The sequence below is a fragment of the Astatotilapia calliptera genome, chromosome 3, assembly GCF_964374335.1.
Source record: "Astatotilapia calliptera chromosome 3, fAstCal68.1, whole genome shotgun sequence".
NCBI classification, from domain to species: domain Eukaryota; kingdom Metazoa; phylum Chordata; class Actinopteri; order Cichliformes; family Cichlidae; genus Astatotilapia; species Astatotilapia calliptera.
The window spans coordinates 5,889,652-5,903,457 of NC_137424.1; the positions used below are offsets into that span (position 1 = coordinate 5,889,652).

The 13,806-nt window shown below is 41.7% G+C and overlaps 3 protein-coding genes across 3 annotated transcripts in view; all 3 read left to right on the forward strand.

The window, feature by feature from the left end:
- The window catches only part of LOC145426135 (protein NLRC3-like), a 40,393-nt gene extending 36,082 nt beyond the window's left edge, over positions 1 to 4,311 (forward strand). The window contains exon 5 of the mRNA XM_080299660.1: positions 213 to 4,311. Coding sequence (XP_080155786.1) covers positions 213 to 764 — 552 coding nt within the window. The 3' untranslated portion in view covers positions 765 to 4,311. The remainder of the gene's footprint in view (positions 1 to 212) is intronic.
- LOC145424239 (uncharacterized) overlaps positions 1 to 13,806 on the forward strand; it is a 382,435-nt gene that overhangs the window by 331,774 nt on the left and 36,855 nt on the right. The gene's annotated exons all lie outside the window — the stretch shown is intronic.
- LOC113011576 (protein NLRC3-like) overlaps positions 1 to 13,806 on the forward strand; it is a 471,371-nt gene that overhangs the window by 195,416 nt on the left and 262,149 nt on the right. The window lies entirely within an intron of this gene.

Here is a 13,806-nt window from a genome sequence, read left to right on the forward strand (position 1 = left end):
CTCTGACCCCCCTCCTCCTTTCAGGGTGGAGCCTGCTGGAGTCCGATGGTTGAGACCAGGTCTGAGGAAGTGTAAGTGTGTTTTTAATGGGATTCATGAAAACAAAGCAGCACACATTCAACCATCTTCATCATGTCAGGAGTCATCATCAAAGTGTCAATCAATGAACAGATGATGGATCAATAACTGCAGCTGGATTGTGTTTGTTCTCTCCATCAGATTCCTGTCAACTCACAATCGACACAAACACAGTGCACACAAAGCTCCAACTGTCTGACAACAACAGGAAGGTGACACGTGTGAAGAAGGTTCAGTCATATCCTGATCATCCAGACAGATTTGATTATTATCTTCAGCTGCTGTGTAGAAATGGTCTGACTGGTCGCTGTTACTGGGAGGTCGAGTGGAGAGGAAGCGTTGATATATCAGTGAGTTACAGAAGCATCAGAAGGAAAGGAGACAGTTATGACTGTTTGTTTGGACACAATGATCAGTCCTGGAGTCTGAGCTGCTCTGATGATGGTCCTGGTTATGTCTGTCACAATAACAGATCAACATCCATCTCCTCCTCCTCCTCCTCCTCCTCCTCCTCCTCTGTCTCTAACAGAGCAGCAGTGTATGTGGACTGTCCTGCTGGCACTCTGTCCTTCTACAGAGTCTCCTCTGACACTCTGATCCACCTCCACACCTTCAACACCACATTCACTCAAACTCTTTATCCTGGGTTTATGGTCTGGTCTGGTTCCTCAGTGTCCCTGTGCTGAGTGGAGTGTAAAGAGTGTCTCCTGTTACAGAAACACTCTGACTGTTGAACAGATAGTTCAGTCTGTACATGTCTGTCTCTTTCACTCACAAACACGTTTTCAGATTCATGGATTCAATCAGTTGATGTTTGAAACTCTTCTAAATGATTCCTTGTAAACTTCTTCCTCTTCAGTCACAAACAAACAGGAAGTGATGTCACATGTGTTCCTGTCCACACAGCAGAATGAGTCTATTGCTGACAGTGATGTACAAACAGAGTGAGCATTTCTGAGGCCCAAAATAAACTGAGTAGTTCACTGAATGAACAATGGACTGTGAGCTCAGTTCCTTCATCATTAGTATGGATTATATATGTATATGTATTATATTAGTATCATATATATCAGGTGCTGCTGCTTTCAGTCATTGTGCAAATGTGCTGTTTGTAAGCTTGTAAAGCTGCAGTCAGCTGAGACTGAAGAAGTCACCTGATCAGTGAGCAAACGTTTCTGAAAACGTCCAGATGAACAGAATCAACCTTTTGGGATCAGCCAGCAATGCAGCATCATTGTTGTTCAGCTTCAGAGGTTTGCAGGAATGAACTGATGACCAGAAACAGCTGCAAAGTCCAAGAAAATACCAGCTGGAGTTCAGCTGCATTTGAAGAAGTCAAAGAAAAGTAAGGATGGCAAAGGGCGACGTTTTCTTCCAAAGAGCTGCAAACATGGTCGACGCCTCATTAGAAGAATCATCTGGACATTTGTGAGGAACTCTAACCAAGAAAGCAACGTCACACAGATCCAACAGACAGTTTCCATGACTGCAAGTGTTGAGTGGAAAAATGCTACATTGCATTATTGCATCCTCTCACCACAGGAGGCGCTGTTGGCACCACTGATTGCTGATCAGCTGTTCTCTGATGATCTGATTGATACTGTGAATAACGGGACTCACTGAACTCTGTGACACAGTGAAGATTACAGAGTTTAACTTCAACATCTGACTGACGTCACACAGACAGAAGGATGAACCAGTGAGGCACAGAACACAGTTACTGGAGATACTGGATCAGCTCCATGTGAACCTCTGATGGAGAAGCTGCTGAGCCAGAGAAACATCAGGACATGACAGCAGCTGCACTTATCTAACAACATGTAGCAGAGCTGATCTATGTTAGAGGATCTATCACAGCAGCTGAAGCCAAAGTCCAACACTGGATACCAGCTGAGCCTGTGCTGAGTGTAGTGTTACAGGAAAAGGGCAGAAACACTGGTAGCTCCCAGTGATGCTGACTGGGGCACAGAGCTGAATGATGCAGCATCAGGACACTGTTTCAGTCTGACTGACAGAGAAACCTGTAGCTGTATCTACATGTGAGGCAGAGGCCACACAAGCAGCTTTCTATGTTTCACAGTGACTGAGATCTTCAGTGGGGGTGGACATGCTCCTGTACAGACCTCTGAGGAGAACCAAGGTGCAGTCAAAGAGTCCAGTCTGTCCTCACAGATGTGAACATGTGCTTTCATCAGGTCTGCTGTCAGCTAGCAGGCTCACATCAGAATCACTGTTCCTGAAAAACACAGTCTGTGTGACATCATCAGTCAGCTGATGGTCCCAGATCTGAATGGTTTCTGTCTCTACTGAGGAAGTCAGAGAATATCACTGAGGTGTGGATCAGGTCTGAGTGAGCTGTGGAGGGACAGCTTTAAACAGTCCACAGGTCTCACGTCCTGCTCAGTCTGCTAGCAGATACCTCGTATTGTTCCAGATGTGCTGACATCAGCAGCAGCACAGCTGTGTGATACCATGAATCTCAGTTATTGATCCAACACACAGTAAATACAAAGATCAGGATTTCTGAGAGTAATCATTATGAGTCTGAACACATGATCACTGAATGTTAGTCTCCACAATAATAAGCTAACACAAGCAAACACAGCTTTCAGCTCTTATTTTGAAACTGGCTTATTTAGAGAGCTGTGATGTGAGCGTGCCTGGCTCTGAGGCACTTGGGTCAGCCTCTGTTGTTTAGAAGTGTTACAGACTGTGAATGACACAGACCTGTCAGTTTCCATGTTTGTCTGTAACACAGCTCAGGGCTCCATGCTGAACGCATCCATCCAGTGTTATTGATCCAGGACTGATACCAGCATTGGGATCAATACTACAACACACAATCACATGTGTCCACGTGATGCAGTTTGAAGAGCAATCAGATGTCTCTGTATGAGGAGGCGGGGTCACAGGAGGTTCACAGAAACTCTGCAGCAGCATCATCAGCTCACATGGAAACTTTGATGATTCACTTCTGTGGTGTTTTTACAGAAACACGTCACAAAATTAGCTCCACCTGTTTTGTGAGCTTTGAGTTTCTTGTCTTCATCCTGGATTCTTGTGTTGCTGTTTTTACACACAGCAGATATTTCCTGGTTGCTTCCTTGATGACCACATGAAGCTTTCTGAAGCTTGGATTGAAAACGCTTCATTACTCAAAGCTTTCCAACACAGGCCTCTGTGCTGCCATCTGGTGGACAAACATGTGAAGTGCAGCGTGAAGCTACAAATGAAACTGCTTCAGCTACGTTTATATATAACATACTATAACCTGTATAATGTGGAGATCAGGGAAATTATTTTGTTGCTACTGTTAATAATCATCATCATTACCATTGCATTAATAATATAATCTACAGCATTGATATTGCATTCAGATGTTTAAACATTTTGGTACCCAATTAGCCTTTACTACAGGTGCAGTTATAACCACTTTAAACTGTTGAGTTGAATCTATGATCTTAAATGCTTTTGAATGCTTGTTATAATCTTAAGTGTGTATGGGCTGATTCTGTTGATTCTGAGGACACTCTGTGCAAAGTGTTGACAGGAAACTGCAGGTTTGCAGAGCGTGCTTTTGCAAAAGTGAAACTAAAAGCAGAGTGTAAGTGCAGCTTATTCTGAGGAGCTGTTTGGATGATGCTATTTGAATAACCAGGTTGTTCATTATTATCTTTTATACTTTTATATTCTTTTATTAAGCTTCTAGTAGAGGTTCTTGATTAAAACATTTATTCAATATACTACATATATAGTTTTAGTAAACTGCTGACACATGTGAGAGTGGCCTCTGTTTGACTGCGAGCGTTAGTAGGTGAGAGGTGACACAGAGTGCCAAGTGAGGTCGTGACACACACACACACACATAGTAGATACATTCAGTTATAGGTGAGAGGTTAATCATGTTTGCTTGCAACTGCGGGCGTGCAGAAGTGGTATCTTACTGCAGAGCATGGTCTGTGGTTTTGGAGAAGCGGCAGTCAAAAGGTTGACAGGAAACATCTGCCATGAAGATAGAGATAATGTTCTTTTCAAACTGTGTTAAAAGTCATTGTGGTTTTGATTTGACGTATGTATGTATGTATCTGTGTGACGTTGAAGGGGCGTCATTAAATTCAAACCCCGATGGTATAAAATATCTGTTTATGCTTTGATTAGTCGGAGATCAGCGCTGTCTGCGTACGGCGCTGGTCCCCCCACGCGTGTGTTCATTAAAATCAATTGTTTGACCAAGCTCTTCTGGACCTGGTTGTTTGTACTCTCCTTCCTCAATATTTGAACCTTAACAATAACTATATGTATAGTGTATTATGTAGGTGTTAGAGCTGGGGGTAGAACTGCTGATGGCCTGGTTGTTATTTATGTTCCCCATGGTTCACCAGCTCTCACACAACATCAGCACCAATGATCCACGTCCTTATAAACCTCTGAATCAGGTCCTGAAGCAGTGACGTCCTGAGTGAAGACCTCACTGATCACATGACTCTGGTCACCTGGACTCAGTGTTTCTGAAGCAGTGTGCTGGGTTTTTAAAAATACGTGGCTGCTGCCTGATGTTGGGCCCACAGAGGAAGACGACTCACTCGCTCTTCTTCACTTCCTCCTTAAACATGTGGAAGGAGAGCAAAGTGCTGCCAGACTCTTATTTCTGACAGGAACAGAAGAAACCACAGCAAGCTGGTCCAGTTCTTCATCTTCATCACAATCTGTTTATTTCTGATGGTGTCTTCAGTCTGAGGTTTGAAGTTTCCATGTCTGTGTGATGTGTGGTGTGAAGGCTGCTGGTTATACTGGGACTCACTGTTTAAAGCACTGAGTGCTCATAGAGAGATGCTCCATGAGTCCCAGTACAGACTACAAACATGGTGGAAACTTAGCTTTGATATCCACACACTCTGCACGTCTGTGAGTAACTGTGATGAAGATGTGCAGAGATCTGTGTCCAAACAGGAGAAAGACTGTAAAGACTCTGTGCTTCTAACAGCCTCTGTTAACATATGTGAGGCTGTTTGTTGTTGTTGCCATGGAGCTTTTCACTGTTTGGGTCAGCAGGTCATGTGATCAGGTTTGTTCTGCTGGACGATGGTTCAGTGTCAGGTTTGTTTGCATTCATCAATAAATATCTAAATAAATCAAAAACTCCATGTTTGTTCTTTCATCATGTGACCTCTGCTCATCCATCTCTGTGTGTATCAGGATACATTTGGTTCATAATACACAGAAAAATCAGAGTTATTACCTGTAATAAATGTGAAAGATTCCTGCAGTGATAACCAGGCAGGACTGAAACACATCCAAGCTGTCACCACGGTAACAGCACCGCCCATCCACAGGTGAGGGGAGGAGCAAAAAGAGGGACTTTGACCATTTTATACTAAAAACACTCAACTAATGTTTCTAATATGAAACAAACAAGCCCACATTAATGTGAGCGTTTATTAAATAATAATAATGATGATTTCCTCCTGATCTCATTTCCACAGCAGAGAAAACTGTGGTGTATATTGAGGTGGAGGGTGTGGTCTGTGGCTCAGGTGTAGAGTGAGGGTGGGGTGCACCACAGCAGCATGCTGGGACTGCTGAGGGTGGAGGAGGGAGTGATGATGACATCAGAGCTGCAGCACAGAGACCAGTGAACACACAGTCTGTTCATCTTTGCATAGATACAATATACAGCACAATATTGAATGACAGACACGCTGTGGGAGCTTCCACAGATACACTGACGTCAGCATCCAGAGTCCTCCTGCTGCTCCCCCCTCAGAGCCCCGTGATCAGCACCAACACATTCAGTTAGATGACAGAGTCCAGCTGCAGCTAGAATCAGCTCCCCTCTGTGAACAACAGCACAGCGTCAGTGTTTCACACTCAGTGAAAGGAGGAAACAGCAGAAGAACACCATGTGTGCTACGTTTCCCAGGACACACTACAAACTGCACAAATACAGAGCAGCACGTGGAAGGACCTGGAGCTGCATTTACAGAGCTGCAGACAGCGTGATGTCCTGTATGGACAGGTGGAAGGAACCAAGTCCTCAGCTGGAACACTCGTGTTTGTCCACAGACAGGAAACACAGCAGGAAACTTCCTCACAGAAGTGCAGCTCATGGATAACACACTTCCTGTCAGTCAGAATGAGGCTGCAGCCAAACACAGAAAGGTGTTTTTGTCCAGATGAGCCCAGAGAAGAAACACGAGTGTTCACAGACATCAGAAGCTCAGAGAGGTGAAACATGAGGTTGGAGTCCTCGTCAGCATCCAGAAGAGCTGCTGTGAAACCCTGAGTACTCATGACAGACTCTGATGGCACAAACACATCATGATTCAAACAGAAAGACAAACATGGAGCTCCTGATCCTCCTGCATGAGAACAAGCTGACATGAGCGCTGTGTCTGAGAGTGTCTCCCTGTCACAGTGACAATAACACAGCTGCTGCTCACAGTCATTAAACTGACCTGAGGTCAGCTGTGCTCCTTACATATGAACCATGTGACCTCACATCAGTGCTGTGGATGACTGTAGTCATAGAAGAGTAGAGCTGTAGCAGGTGGTGTGAGGAGGAGGTGGTGTATTCTAGTTAACGCAGTACTGAAACACTCCAGCAGAGGGCGCTGTTAAGTCCTTATTGTAACACAGTTACTGTGTGCAGTTAGACTTCATACATAATCTGCACTTATTTCCATCAGACATGCTGTCAGTAAATGATTGGTTTCTATTGATTCTACTTCCTGTTGACTCGTTTGATGACAGTGAAACAATCACAGCTGATTGTGTGATGATGTAAACTGTCACTGTTACATTCAGTGTGTGTGACATAATGTTAGTGCAGGCTGATAACAGCCTGGTTCTGTTAGAAACACATGAACGTGTCCATAGATCAGTGTGTGTTTAACATGAGAGCTTCAGCCCTGCTGATGTGTTAAATAAAGACATGCAGGAAAACTGATGAGACTCTGAAATAACTCTTTATATTTATAATGTAACTCTGCATCAAAAGAACAACAAAGGATCCCAGACAGGTTTCTGTGAACAAAGACCATTCTGATGTTTCTGTGTTTCTAACACTTTGACATTATTAGTAAACAGACTGCAGTGAGCAGCATTTATAAAGAGCTTCTATATAAAGATATGACAGCTGTTTGACAAGTTTATCACTCTGTGTTTGGACCTGATCAGTCCAGCTGTTTACTTGAAACATCTTCATTTACCTGTTCTGTTATATTCATGTTCTTGTCTCTGTTGAAAACACATTTTAATGTCCCTCAGATTTTTCTCCCAGATGAATAAATATAAAAATGACACAAACTGACTGCAGCTACTTTTTGTCCTTTCTGTCAAAAACCTTCATGTGACTCATGAGAGACACGTTTCAGCTGTTTGTGACAGATCAGAGGCCAACAAGTCATTTATAACACTTTCCATCATTGTTTAAAGTTCTCAGTGTTTCTGTGTTGCTGCGTATAGGATCTCCCAGCATCATCACTGTGCTGTCCAATCATTGTGTGCGAGGTTACCCTTATAGTGCGATGTGTGTTTGCACAAAGAGAAGCATGTGTGTCAAATATAAATAAGCACAGAACAGAAACAGCTGCTCGTTTCTTCTGTTTAGAGTCAAGTTAGTGTTTTGTGTCTTTGTTTGAGGCCTGATGTCGAGCAGAGGTGTGTGTAACTGCACTGGTCTGTTATATGTGTGAAGTGTGTGCTTCTCTTCAGCATCATCTTTGTCACTGCTGATTCCTTTGTGTCATCATGTGTTGAGAAGAGAGAACAGTTATAACGGAGGAGCAAAAGGAAGCCCTGAAATCTGCATCAACAAGGAAGTGTTGGCTCACCAGTGATCCCAGCAGAGCCACTGGTTTGGCTCCAGTTGTTCTAGATTCAATGATGTTGTTGCTACAGATACATGTCAGCATCTTTATTGTAGTAAAGTCTTGTAATGTGAAGATAGAAACAAGGCAGCAAACAGCTCCATGATCTGATCTTAATGATGTTGTTTTTATTCCTGTCTGTCAGAACTGGATTGGAAACTATCAAAGGTCTAAAAACAGCCTCAACCCTCCCACAGAGCAAACTTTACACACGTCATCTTTCAGCTACAATCTTTGTTGCAGGGATCTTCTGCCAAACAAGGCTGAGAGAAGATTTCTTACAGCTGTCATGTTGATGCTGTTTCAGTCTTTGGGCAAACACACTCATATATTAGGGCTGATATCAGGGCTGCACAAGTTCTTGTGATCATAAATAACAGAAGTGTGGAAGGCAAACATGTTATTGTTGGATGAAACTTCATGAATCCTTTGTAGATTTGAGCTGTTGGAGCCTTTCTTTTCTCTTCAGGTGTACAGATGCTGAGGAGGCAGGTGAAGCAGGTGGAGCTGTTGTGATGCTGCAGAGGGTGTGTCTTAGTAACTCTGTGAGGCAGAACTGGATCCAACATTGTGGATGTGTTGATGTTGGAGCCATTAAGAGTCTCTGGCCACACTGTAGGATTTCCCTTTGATCCACTGTGGGGGCATTTTGGAGTCTGTCAGTGAAACTCTTCATGTTTGTGTTTGACTCCAGTTTATAGAAACAGAGAAATGTGTCATGCTTTTGTTCGGCCTCCACAAATACACACATTTGTTCATTGGTTGGACTTTTTGGAAGGAGACACATTGAAAACCATGTTAATAAGATCTTGTTGTTTCCTGTGGATCCGACACAGAGAGTGGACTTCAGACAGAAAGCGTGGAAGAGATTTTAGAGGCCGTGTGTGGCAACAGGAAGTTTCTGTGTGTTTGCTGATCTTACATGTGGAAAACAACACGTGATGTTTGTGAAGTTCTACAATGATCATTGTTCTCACAGCATTTTGAGTGGGAACAGTTCAAACTGGGAGTAGTGGGAGTTATTTACTGATTGAAACAAGCTGAATGTTTCTGTGACGATGAAGATCAGCAGCTCAGCTGATCAATGAACTGACATCTATCAGTCGTTTCATGAGATGAAGTCATCAGCAGACATTTGTTCTGACTGTGTGATGAATGTCAGAACGTCAGGGCTCTGCTTTAGTCACTGCTTGATGATCATTGGCTCATTGTTGAATCCAGGGCCCAGTCTGACCTCTGACCTTTGCTGCAGGTCTTCTGTGTTATCTCCACTTTCATGTCTGATCTTCTGCTGTATCGTCCAAAATAAACATCTGGATCATTTCCAACACTTCAGCAGATCTTTAGTTTGGGCAGTGCAGCACAGAATAACACATATTGTACTATACTGCCCACTTCCTGATCTTATTGGATCTGTGTGTGAGGTTGGTGAAGGAAACACATGTTTACTGAGTGAGTCGCTGCCATTAGGAACTAGTTTTTATATCACAGCCTGGAAATCACACAGGACCATTTCTGCAAGTGAAAAGTCGTCATTGGAGGAAAATCATTGTGTAGTTTGTGCGACTGAAGACTTGTCCCAACTACATGTGCTGCTGACCTTTGACCTTTCCTTTAGGTGCACAGAGGAGTCGGTGGAAACATCCAGAACTGAGGCAGTGCTACAGATGCTTCAAATAAAGTGGTGTATTATCCATATTTTCTATGGATCACATCCAGTATCCTGATCTAACGAGCCCCCTTTTTGTGGATTTTAGAGCCTCTGACTTTTGCTGCGTCTCATTTCAAGCACAAGAGCAAGAAGTGGATGAAGAAATGGGGCGAGTGGGGTCAGTGTGGTGCATGTCAGCTGTGCTCACACATGCTTTCACAAAGAACATGTGTGTTCATCGGCAGCATTAAGGTGCACTTTAGTCTTCATAATAATAAAGTATTCTGACTTTATTCTTCTGAATGCTCACAGTCATGTTGCAGCTCTGCTCTGCTTTAAGAAAATGTTCTACCAGGATGTTACTTTCCTAAACGTGTTCTCCAAATGTTCCAAAGACTTTGTTCTAAGTAGTTCTACATGATGAAACATCCACACTAAGTTTAAGAAGGACACACAAACACCATCTGTCCTTTCATCATGTGTACAAATGTGTTCAGATGTCAAATGTACCGTGAATGGATGCAAATGTGGATCGTTCCAATAAAATGAGGCAGTTTTGTAAGTGGATCACAGTTTGAAGTTCATTATAACCTATAAGAACATGTTATTCAAACCAATTTTATCCAACAGGAAGAAGCATCAGGGGAACAGGAAACATTCAAACATGTTTACTGTAAGAACTGCACAAAGGAAGGAAACACAATCCTACACACGAGCACTTTAAAATGGACATTTAGCTTTTCAAACATCAGGGAGCTGCAATAACAACACTGTGCCCATTCTGATCAGACTGAAAGATTTATAGAGATTTATCCATGTGCTGGAAAAGGATTTGATATCAACATAGGTGCAGATTAGCAGGAGCATTTTCTTCATATTGATTTAGAGTTCAGTACCAGGAATATGTAGAATTAACATCTGTGTGCATGATGAGTGATGACAATTCAAAGTCAGGCTTTCAAAGGACGTCAGAATTGGTGTCTCTATCTGTGACTGTCCCAGAGGAACCTACCTGAGGGATTATTACAGATCTGTCTATATAGAAAGACTTGCATTGATTCACAGTGTACAATTCTTTCTAATCTATTAACATCTTCCTCCAAATCCTGTTTCTGCTGTTTAATGACATATGTCTGAATACAGACAGTGGAAAAATGTCAGTTTTAGTTTTACTGGATCTCAGTGCAGCATTTGATACAGTTGACCACAACATATTACTCAAACGACTGGAGAACTGGACAGGTCTTTCAGGAACTGTACTAAACTGGTTCAAAACATACTTAGAAAACAGGAAATACTTTGTATCAATAGGTAACTTCACATCTGAGCAGACAAGTATCACATGTGGAGTTCCCCAAGGTTCCATCTTGGGACCCTTTCTGTTTAACATTTACATGCTCCCACTGGCACAGATTATAAAGAACAACAAAATAAACTATCACAGCTATGCAGATGACACACAAATATATATCACAATGTCATCAGGAGACCAAGGCCCCGTACAATTTTCTCCAGCTAAACAAAAACAAAACTGAGGTAATACTCTTTGGTGCCAAAGAAAAACGATTACAGGTCACCAGAGAACTTCAATCTATACATCTACAAACCACAAACCAGGCGAGACATGTGGGTGTAGTGATGGATGCAGACCTAAACTTAGAAAAACACATTAGGACAATAACAAAGTCAGCTTACTATCACCTCAAGAATATTTCAAGGATAAAAGATCTGATGTCTCAACAGGACCTGGAAAAACTAGTCCATGCATTCATCTTTAGTAGGCTTGATTACTGTAACAGCATCTTTACAGGTCTACCTAAAACATCAGTCAGACAACTACAGCTCATTCAGAACTCTGCTGCTCGAGTCCTCACTAAGACCAAAAAAGTGGACCACATCAGTCCAGCTCTGAGGTCTTTACACTGGCTGCCTGTCCGTCAGAGGATAGACTTTAAAGTTCTGATGCTGGCCTATAAAGCTCTGAATGGTTTAGGACCAAAATACATCAGTGACCTCCTGACCCAGTATGAACCTTCCAGATCCCTCAGGTCATCTGGATCCGGTCTTTTATCAGTTCCCAGAGTCAGAACCAGACACGGAGAAGCTGAATTCAGCTTTTATGCTCCTTATATCTGGAACAAACTCCCAGAAAGCCTCAGATCAGCTGAAACACTCAGTTTATTTAAATCCAGGTTGAAGACTCACCTGTTCTCAGCTGCATTTGAATAAAGCACCAAATCCACACTTTTAAGCTTAAATTTCAAAACTTACATTTAACTACTGATTTTATCTACTGTTCTGATTTTATCTGTTTTGATTTTATATACTGTTTTGTTTGTTTGTTTGTTAATTAGTTAGTTAGTTTGTTTGCTTGTTTTAATCAATTTTAAATCATGCTTTTTATTTGTTTTTGTTTCTAATGTCTCTGTAAAGCACTTTGAATCACCTTGTTGTTGAATTGTGCTATACAAATAAACTTGCCTTGCCTTGCCATCAGAAGGGCTCAAACCTCCTGCTGTTTCTACTGGACCATAAATTCTACTTTATGATCATCTTCAAAAATAAAAACGTGAGTTTATTTGTGAACTCTGTGAAATGTGTCTGATGTTTAGTTTGAACCAATCCTGTGTCAGCTGCAGCCACATCATTGCCACACATACAAATGGGTGTGTTCCTGTTTAGACCTGCTGGCTGTCAATGGGCTTCATTCCATTTCAGACTGCCGGTGGTCGGCTGTGATCTAAACTCAACATGGCTCCTGTGTTAGAAGAGCCTCTGATTTTAAACTTTGCACATTTAATAGTTTCTTTCCAACACTGTGGAGCTACCAGCCCAGTATATGTAGCCACAGTAGATGGAGTTATCAAGCTGACTGACAAACATCAGGACTCATGTGATCCCTACATGTGGACCTTTCACAGATGGATCCAAGTGCAGATTCAACTCTGCATTACATTTGACTTCAGCTGTTACACACTTTCTAGCTGTGTCACTTCCTGCTTTTTGGATCAGATAGTTTATCCATGTCCACAAATGTTTGGCTGCATGTTTTTATCATCTATATTTCCAGTCTTCATACAGCCGATATTTCATGTGAACTCCAACCTGCCAGCTGCCATCATGTTTTCAGGGTTCATTCAGTGTTGAAATGTAGGACAAACAGCAGCACATGTTCTCTAAATGTTTGCAGTCATTTTAAATGAAGCTGATACTACATGAGACATTTTCCATATTTACTGTCTTTGAACAGAGAATAATAAAGCCATCAAACATATACAGGCTGTGCAAATACAAACTTCTGTGGTGCATTTGATGACCTGCAGAGGAGAACAAGTCGGGCTTTTCAGCCCTAACACAACCTCTTTGTTCTCAATACTACAAAACCTTCAAAGGCTGATATGCAAGTTTGCATGAATCACCAACACAGTTGTATTTGTTTCTAGTATAATTATAAATAAGCTGATCAGATATCTGCTGACTGATTAGATCCAGTATCTATTACAGATGAACTGGATATCACAGCGCATGTTGTTAATCCGTCATATCAAACTAAACCGTGTTGCTGGTGTAAATATCCTCCAATAAAGTCAGATGAGGGCTACTGTTGCCAGGTAACGATGATGTCACACTGGATCTTCTGATCTTTAGCATCGTAGCGCTCGGAGTCTGATGTTGGCTCATGTGTTGTTAAACACCAACATGACGCTCTACTAGTCAAGGCCTCACCTTCACCCACTGATGCTGATCACACAGACCCACTAATAGAACTGTTTTATCAGGGTTTGATGCAGCGTCAGCATTAATGTCACATTTAATCAGACCACATTTACATTACAAGCCCACTACAACCATATGGAACTCCAAAGTGTTCAAAATTAAATAAATAAATAAGTCATGATGAAATAAATAACTATGTGAATAAATAAGACACAGATATGTAATGTGAGAATGATATTGTGAAATAATTGAACACATTTTGAAAAAAAGCTCATTATTGTGAAATATATTGCATTCTGCTATATAAATTTACTTATTATTGTGAAATATTATTTCATGATCATTATTTTTCACAATAACAGAGATTATTCCTGAGGCATTTTATTTATTCCCAGCCGTTTTTAATCCAAAATGTCCTTTTTTTCAAAGTCAGTCTTTATTTCAAAATCCCGTTTTTCCCAATGGCCTATTTATTTCATTATTATTACACAT